Source organism: Gymnoscopelus braueri (assembly GCF_963280865.1).
Source record: "Gymnoscopelus braueri genome assembly, chromosome: 7".
NCBI classification, from domain to species: Eukaryota; Metazoa; Chordata; class Actinopteri; order Myctophiformes; family Myctophidae; genus Gymnoscopelus; species Gymnoscopelus braueri.
In genome coordinates, this window is record NC_137608.1 from 45,131,050 (window position 1) to 45,139,941 (window position 8,892).

Below are 8,892 nucleotides of genomic sequence, written 5' to 3' on the forward strand. Positions count from 1 at the left end.
TGCGATGCTAGTAGCAGTGGCCTGCAGTTGGTCTCCCCCGCCGCTGGTGGCGCTGTGAGCTCTCGTTGTGGGCTAACCGAAAATAGCAGATATACAAGCTCACAACACGTAGCGTAGGCGACGCGTCGTGAGCTTGTAGATCTGCTATTTTTGTAGCCACGGGTCCAAGACGGTCATCTGTCACGACCGTCATGGATGAACTTCAACATAGTGTTTCCGCTTTCTCTCTTTTTGACCCGTACATCGACATAAACGTTCAGATTTCAAGTATAAATGCTTACCCTATGGCTACAAATACTAAGATTATGTACGGGTCATCAGAAGTACCCGTATTCTCTTTATTGTTGAATAAAAAGCATTTTAATCCGATCGGTGGCCATTTTCTTGTAGAGTTATAATGTGCATCAGAGTGCAATACACCTCCCAGTCGATAGGGTCGCAGTTGAAAGCATATGGAGAAAATAGCCACCAATCAGATTAAAATGCTTTTTTATTGAAGACTACGGGAAATAAAGGTATTTCTGAGGGGTCGTACATAATTGTAACATCCGTCCCCATAGGTTAAGCACTTTATATTTGAAATTTTAACGTTTATGTAGATATACAGGCCAAAAACGAAGAAAGTGCAAACACTATGTTGAAGTTCATCCATGACTGTCATATAATATATGACAGTCATTTATCAGGGCTACTATTTTTGGTGCTCGTCGCCACCGTACCACCTCCAGGCTTCCACTCATAATAACATTCAGCTTCCTCCCACACGTTGGTGCTTCTTCATACATGCGAGAATATTGACATTATGCGTTTGAATTCGTCTACCATAATATATTAACAGGTTTAGAACAATGTCAGTGTACAGTCTGAGGCTGGCGTGTGCATGTCATGGTTTACAGCGGTCACAGAACTGCGTAGTAGCGGCGAACAGACGCAGCTGTTTGTTGTTAAAAGCTGCTACTTATGCAACTGCAGGTAAAGGTTACATTTTTACTGAATAGGTCTGGTAATGGTAATAGCATGTTCGAAATCATGTATACTCTACTTTATTTCCACTTTCCAAAGCTTACATTTCTTCTTTATTTTAATTTGATACATATGGGGGGGGGGGGGGGATAGCCAATATCATTGAGGTTCCCACAAGGATACAAGAATAAAATAGCCAATTCTAAACCCACTATTCCTAAAGTGCCCACTATTCCTAAAGTGCCCACTATTCCTTAAAGTGCCCACTCTTAAGAGTGGGCACTTTAAGGAAGAGTGGGTTTAGAATTGGCTATTTTTTTCAAAATGTTCAAAAATGTAATATCTGAAAAATGTTCTCAAGTAATGTATATACATATACATGATGTGAACTAGCCCTAGAATGTCTGTCATCTTGCATACATTTCATGCATATTGTATCAGAATGTTTAACCTTACAATATGTATGTAAGATGACAGACATTCTAAGGCTAGATGTGAACATGCACGGTACATCATAATATCAGACTTAATTGTATCCTTCAACTTCTTGTTTATGTCCAAAAATGACTGGACATACAGGTTTTGTAGCAATTGTAGAAATATTGGTCGAATGTTTGACATGTTCTAATCATGTGTACTTAACTCTACTTTAATAAAAAAAATCCAAATATTGTTCTTTTTTAATATTTTGGAAAAATTAGCCAATTTAACCCATCTAGACCTGGAACGCATCTGTGTCACTTTAGATTTCTTTGGCTATTCAAAAATAGCAGATATACAAGCTCATAGCGCGGCACCGAGTGCCACGCTATGAGCTTGTAGATCTGCTATTTTTGAAAAATCGTGAAAAAATATTTTTAATTTTTTTCTAAAAACTCTTCCTTGGTGCCCACCTATCCTGTTACCACCCACACAATGTCTAGGTGCCCACCACCACTCCACCTGCATACCAACTAGTGCACCGTGCAGGTCCATCACGTCCTCCTGCTCCACTGAGGACATCATGAGACACAGCAGCAGCTACATGAAGGCCAGACCTCTGTTGAAGGACAGAGAGCTGATGCACCACCACACTCATCTGGACCCGTCCAGGATCTACTGTTCAGCCCAAGCACTTACAAACTGTTGGAAGTGCAAGCAGCCTCTTGAAGGAGAAGAAGAAACTCCTGCCTTCTTCTGCCCGTCCTGCAAAGTGGTGCAGCCCCCGAGTGAAGAGGTGTCATACTTTAAGATTATGGAGTGGTGAGTCAATGAGTCATGTTGTTATTTTCATATTAATAAATGAGACCCGCCTTTTACCTGGGTTACTTAGTGTTTTTTTGTGATCTCTGTTTGTGTCTTGCATAATTGACTGTTTGGAATCACTGGCGGTTGATGACATGTTCTTTTATTATATTTGAAGGAGTTTACCATTACATGTTCACAATTTTATAGTTGTATGCCTTTAGCTTAATGCATCTATTTTATGATTTTGTGCAGCACTTTGGTAACCCTGTGTTTTTAAAATGTGCTATAAAGTGGATCTATTTTGTTTATTTTATTTTATTTATTTTATTTATTTTATTTATTTTATTTATTTTATTTATTTTATTTATTTTATTTATTTTATTTATTTTATTTATTTTATTTATTTTATTTATTTTATTTTATTATTATGAAATAATATTATTATGTTTATTATTAGTAAACATGTGCTGCTCATTTACAGTGACCAGACCTTCACAGTGGACACACGACAGCTACAGAAGAGATACCTACACCTCCAGCGGTCTCTACATCCTGACAACTTCAGCCAAAGAACTCTGGTAGGATTCAAGAACATTCTTTTCCTGACCTTGGGATTAGCTGAGCTACGTCATGATTTTTTAATTAACCTTTTAATACAAATCCACTAATCCATGAAATCTAGAGCAGTCGTCAAGGACCCCCACTTCCTATATATTTAGCCGTGAACCCCTGTCTGAAAATATTTATTTTGATCCCTTTATATCCCGTTTTGCCAGGGAGTCAAGACCTCCATGAGAGACATTTTTAGTAAATAGCAGATCTACAAGCTCACAACATATCGTATGCACGTTGTGAGCTTGTAGAGCGGCTATTTTGAAATAGCCCAAAAAAATAAAATAGGGTGTCATTTTTTTAACTGTTCCTCATTTTGCTGAGGACCCACTCTGGGTGTCCCTGGACCCCACTTTGAGAACAACTGATCTAGATAGGGACATATCTTAACCTTATATTGAGCTCTGTATGTCAAATGTTCTATTGGTATTTAAGTTCAAATATATCCTTATTGACATAAGGATATATCTTATGCTATTTCTATGGGGGGTTTGTGATATATCCATTTTCCTACGTATTATATATAAGAGTCTCCTTTGAGTCTCCTACCGGATACATTAGCATCTTTCCGCCGGTCATCAAATTATCGGCTTAGGAATGCGACAAAAAAAAAAATTATCTCCAAGAATTCAATGCTTCATGGGGTGTGTAATTGATAGAACATTTTTGGGTGAACTACTCCTTTAAAGCTCAAAACCAAGGATTAGATGAAGTTTCTCCACAATATTCTTCCAAGACTTGTATACTAAATGTATTCTTCTTGACCTAAGAAGGAACCCATCCAAGGAATAGCAGTAATTGGATGTATTGGTTGTACTCCCTGTACCATATGTACCCTCCATAAAGTTGAGCACCTAATTTGATGTACCCACAACTTCTGTGTGTCACAGGGTTTCTTTTGTTGTTGTTGTTGTTTTCAAATGTCACGCCTGGTTATGAGTTCTGAATTATGAGAAACCATTCAAATAGGACTGCTGCTATGTCCATTATCGTCTTAGCAATTTGTTGCTGTCGGGCAGAAACCTCTCATCTCCATATTGTAACATTTTGTGTTTTTTTCGTACATTAAGGCCTACTTGATCATACTACAGCGTCACACAAAAGTAGCAGATCTGCAAGCTTGAAACGTGGCTCGAAGCGACGTGTTTTAAGCTTGTAGATCTGCTTCTTTTTTAATCCTGAAAAGTGACAGTTTTGGACATATGAGGTTTCCACCCGACGGAGACAAATCATTATATTGATTACTTTTTGGATAAATCGAATAACCAAAAACTGGGTTTTATTTTTTAATATTTTTTTAAAATGTTGTATATCAACTAATCAATGCGAAAAAAATTGAATCAAGTTTTTAGAATCGACTAAATCGATTTGTCTGATTAACTAATTAACCACTTGATTTTAACCATTATTTTTGGCAAATGTTTCCCACAGAATAGGCATGTTGGGGGGCATGCCTATTCTGGGGGGAACATTCGCCAAAAATAGCCGATCTACAAGCTTATTCTAACGCATTGCAACGCAACACCTCAATGATAACACGAACGCCTCAATTCATAACACCTCAAGGATGACACCCAATAAATGGTAAATGCATGGTGCATTTATATAGCACCCTTTCATCCAAAGTGCTTTACAATGTGCCTTACATGATTCACCCATTGACACGCCGACGGCAGAGGCAGAGCGACCATGCTATAAGCACCGACATACTCATCGGGAGCAGTTGGGGATTAAGTGTCTTGCTCAAGGACACTTCGACCCTAAGCTAGAAGGAGCCGATCATCAAAGTGGGAGCATTCCGGTTCCCAAGAGGCCCCCTCTACCTCCTGAGCCACTGCTGCCCCCATAACTAGTATGAGAAAGTGGAAGCAGATGCCCCACAAGCAAATGAGCAAATGAAAAGACATTAAACGTATTTTATAGCTCCTCTCCGTACAGTGATTTGTGATATCTCATGCCCCCTGCTCCCATTTTGCACACATTTTCCCGATTTTTCAAAAATAGCAGATCTACAAGCTCGTAGCGCGGCACTCGGTGCCGCGCTATGAGCTTGTAGGCCTATATCTGCTATTTTTGAATAGCCCAAAGTGTAAAATGATGCTTTCTAGCTCAAATCAAAAAATGACACAGTTCCAGGTCTCAATGGGTTAAGACATTTGAATGGCGTTTGCAGCTGAACATACAAGGATGGAGATGGAAGAAGTTGAATTGGATTTTGAAGGAAATCAGTGCGAGGACAGGTTGTTACTTTACACTTCACAAACACACATGGAAATCAGCTCTGTGCTCTGTGGATGCTGAAGCATACAGTAACTCAGAATGCAGTTAGGATAATGACAGATGCAAGCTCATCATTCAACACTACTCCTTAAAAAAAACCAGTTGTTAGCTTAAATGCCCCCCCCCCCCCCCCACAGCCTGTCCCAGATTATGCGTACATTGTCATTGTTTTATTTATCAACACCTCTGGACATTTTTCTTAATTAGACATCATCTGGCCTTGGGGGGGTCGTCGTCATATCCTGAAAACTCATTACTTATACAAGGCTTACAAGGCAGTCAGTGGTTGTGTTAGTGTTATTAAAGAAACCGCTCTACATGACGGGCCCGTGGGCCTTCGCTCGAGACCATTGATTTTCACAAGAGCCGACAGGCCTGACAGCCGCAAAATATTGTCGATCTGCCAGCCATTTCCATCCTCCTCCCCACCCTGTTTCCTACACCCATACTTAACTTCCTCCTGCGTCCCTTGATGCATCTCCAACAGCCACGTTACCAAAAGTGTGTCAGCATCTGTAAAGGTAATTATTGGTATAAACTAGAGGTTGACCGATGCCAGAGTTGTGGGTCCGATGTTGATTTTGGACAGTCCTGGACCACCGATTACCAATGTATTGACTGATATATTGACTGATATCTATCTATTAATTCACATAAACTGTGTCTGTCTCTGTCCCGGGCATAACTCTCGGGCACCGTCCGACCGAACGGCGCGTGTCCCATTATGACCCGGGGTTGTGCAGTGCCAAGTGGCAATTCGATCGGACCAACGGTTTCTGAGAAAAAAAATACGCAGATATCTGCTTTTCTTTGGGGAGGACCCACCGAATCACCACCAAAAGAACTTTGGTTCTAGAACTGGTTCCGTTATAGATTCTTGGAACCTTGGTACTTTCATGGGACTGAGTTTCCACCAGTTTTAAGTACCAGTTTTAGGCGAATAGGTGAATGGTTAGAGAACCTGCCTGTGGAGCAGGTTCGATTCCAGGCCTGGCCTGCAATGTGTTGAATGTGCTCGGTCGAACTGTCCATTTCACAGAGGAAATTCAATTGACAATGGCAGATACAGTATCCCTTTTCTTTTTTTAATGGTGATTTTTCGCTTGCTTTTGCCATTGTTTAAACTGCATCTGCATCTTCCATGCTGTAGAATAGTGACACGACCACTTTGGTTCCCAGTTCAGGGCAAGAAAAAACAAGTATTTTTTGGTTCCAGTTCCGAACCAACTTTTAGGATTCTAAACCAATTCATTTTCAGTGGAAATACTCTGGTACTGGTTCAAAATTAGATGGGGGGGGGGGGGGGGGAAGAACCAAACCAGTTCAACGCCGGTGGAAAAGGGGCCTGAGTGTTTGGGATTGGTGGAGCGTTGCGTTTGTGCCACTGTGCGAATGTGTTTGTTATGTGGGCACCGGCTTCCCTGGTTGGCTATCCCGACCCGTCGGCCTCACTGATTGGCTGAGCTTTGTGTCACGTTTGTAGTTGTACTGCTTTGCCAATATTAGTGTCAGCATGTGAGATAAACTACTAATTGCAAAAACTTGAAATCAATGAGCAAAGAATAAATAGGAAAAACACCATACAAATTACTTTTTAATAAAACATGAAAGAATATATTTAACTTCAATAAAATAACATTTTACTTAATTATACAATGAAAAAGCAAACCATAAAATACACATGAACAAAACTTTTTACAAACAACATTTTTTATATACAGTACATACTCAGTAGCAGCACTACTATTTATGTTGCCAGAAATGTAAACAGAATCCTCCATCCGCAGGAAGAACAAGAGTATTCAGAGAAGCAGTCTGCTCTGGTGAACAAAGCGTACAGGACCTTGCAGAAGCCTTTGAGTCGAGGCCTTTACATGGTGAGTCGGCATCTTATCATTTACTTTTCACACCTGTGTAAAAGCGAAGCGTTCTTCACCTTCACCTTGTTTTTCAAAAATGTTCCCCTGTAAATAGCCGATGTAAGTGGCTCAAGTGGTTGTAATGTAAACTCTGTTCTTTTGTCCAGCTGGAGCTGGAGGGCATGCATATAGAGGAGGGGACAGACCCAGGGGCGGATGCACACTTACTCATGGAGCTAATGGAGATCAATGAAGCTGTGGATGAAGCCCAGACTGCAGAGGAAGCCAACAGCATTGGCCAAAGCACAAAAGGTTAGGAAACACTGCAGCTCATGACATTTGCTGAAACAGTGGTGCATCATGCAACAGTTTAACCACTTAAACACTTCCAGTCCCCCAGGAGTCTATGGAAGGCCCGCTCCTTTCCCTTTACACCAAATGTCTTCGCCATAAATAGCCGATCGTCGCGTTGCAACGCATTGTTGTGAGCTTGTAGGTCTGCTATTTTCGCAGAATATTTGCCCCAGAATAGGGCCGCTAGGGTTCATGTGATTAATTAAATGGCAGCACAGAGGCAACAGATAAAAACTGTCACCAATATTTGTACTTATATCGTAATGTAGGGGTGCAACTGTTAAGGCGGTTACACACCGGCGAATATGCGAATATACGCAAAATTCGGACTCGTTCCGAATAATTAAAAGACCCTTTTTTCGCTCCGCGAAACTGGTGTGGAAGCTTGCATTGACTTTATAAGGTTTAAAAAAAAAACGTATTATTCGCATGAAAAAAATCGCCCCGGTGTGTAAGGACCTTTACAGTTGCAACAATTATGAAAAAAATATCAGTATTTGATAATGTCACAAAAATAATCGATTCATAATCGATCCCTGTTTTGGGCATGTCATAATAAGTGAAAAGTTTCAAAAAAAGAAAGTGAAAATAGCCAATAAGTTTGTAGATCTGCTATTTTCACCTTCACTTTTTTCTGCTTGACTATGCATGATATTGTCATGTCGGTAATGTCATGACACTTGTGCAACGAAGTATAAAACAATGCCCCCCCCCCAAAAAAAGAAGCTTCTCAATTCATCGTAAAAGTAATTAATAGAAAAATCGCTTAGAAAATTATCAATAGTTGCAGCACTAATATCATGCCTCAGTTCAACCCGAGGTTCAACCAAGGTTCAACATGACTTTAATCATTCCTCCCCTTTCCTTTCAGTGAAGCTGACAGACTTGACAGAACAGATAGACACGGCCCTGCGTCAAGGTAACTATACTCCTCTACACCTCCCACTCATGTTCTGTGTGGATTCATTGTATACTGTACATTAGTATGTGAAAGCCTTTCAATTTAGCAAGTCATTTCATTGATCTTCCCTCTGGTTTCCTTTTTTGTCTTTTCTTTGTTTAATCAGGACAGCTTCAAGCTGCCAAAGCGCTGCTGGTACAAATGAAGTACTTCGCAAACGTTGAAGATAAAGTGAAGGAAAAACTTTCAAAGCTCATGTAAAGGAAAGTTTTCCTTTTGTTGCACTTTCCAAAAACTTCCGACTGCTTGAAAAAAAAAAAAACATGTAAAGTTGCGTATTCAGACTACAGAGTACATTTTGTTACTATACACTTTCCCTGGGAAATATTCAATGTGAGCCTTCCGAATAAAGAATAAATCATTACACCTCAGTGGATATATTCAATCAACTTGAGCTGATTTGCTGCATTGCATACAAACATAAATAAAATGCAGACATTGTACAAGACAGTAATTGAATGTATATCTCTTTGAAACACACTAACATCATATTCTTAATCACATCCAGTTAGACCTAATGCATGATTAAATGTGACGGAGATCTCTAATTGCCGCTGATTAAAACGCTGCTGAGAGCAGTTATACGATTACCCTGCTTATCAGTCCAGGCGTTTGTCCCGGGGTTCACTCTCTCAG

The 8,892-nt window shown here is 40.1% G+C and overlaps 1 protein-coding gene across 1 annotated transcript; it reads left to right on the forward strand.

The window, feature by feature from the left end:
• The first annotated feature begins 756 nt into the window (after positions 1 to 756).
• Positions 757 to 8,617, forward strand: hscb (HscB mitochondrial iron-sulfur cluster cochaperone). The gene is made up of 7 exons (XM_080432899.1): positions 757 to 972; positions 1,887 to 2,205; positions 2,672 to 2,768; positions 6,870 to 6,959; positions 7,109 to 7,253; positions 8,167 to 8,214; positions 8,363 to 8,617. Exons 1-7 carry the CDS (start codon positions 849 to 851, stop codon positions 8,455 to 8,457), a joined length of 918 nt encoding a protein of 305 aa, XP_080289025.1. The 5' UTR covers positions 757 to 848; the 3' UTR covers positions 8,458 to 8,617.
• The last annotated feature ends 275 nt before the right edge of the window (positions 8,618 to 8,892 follow it).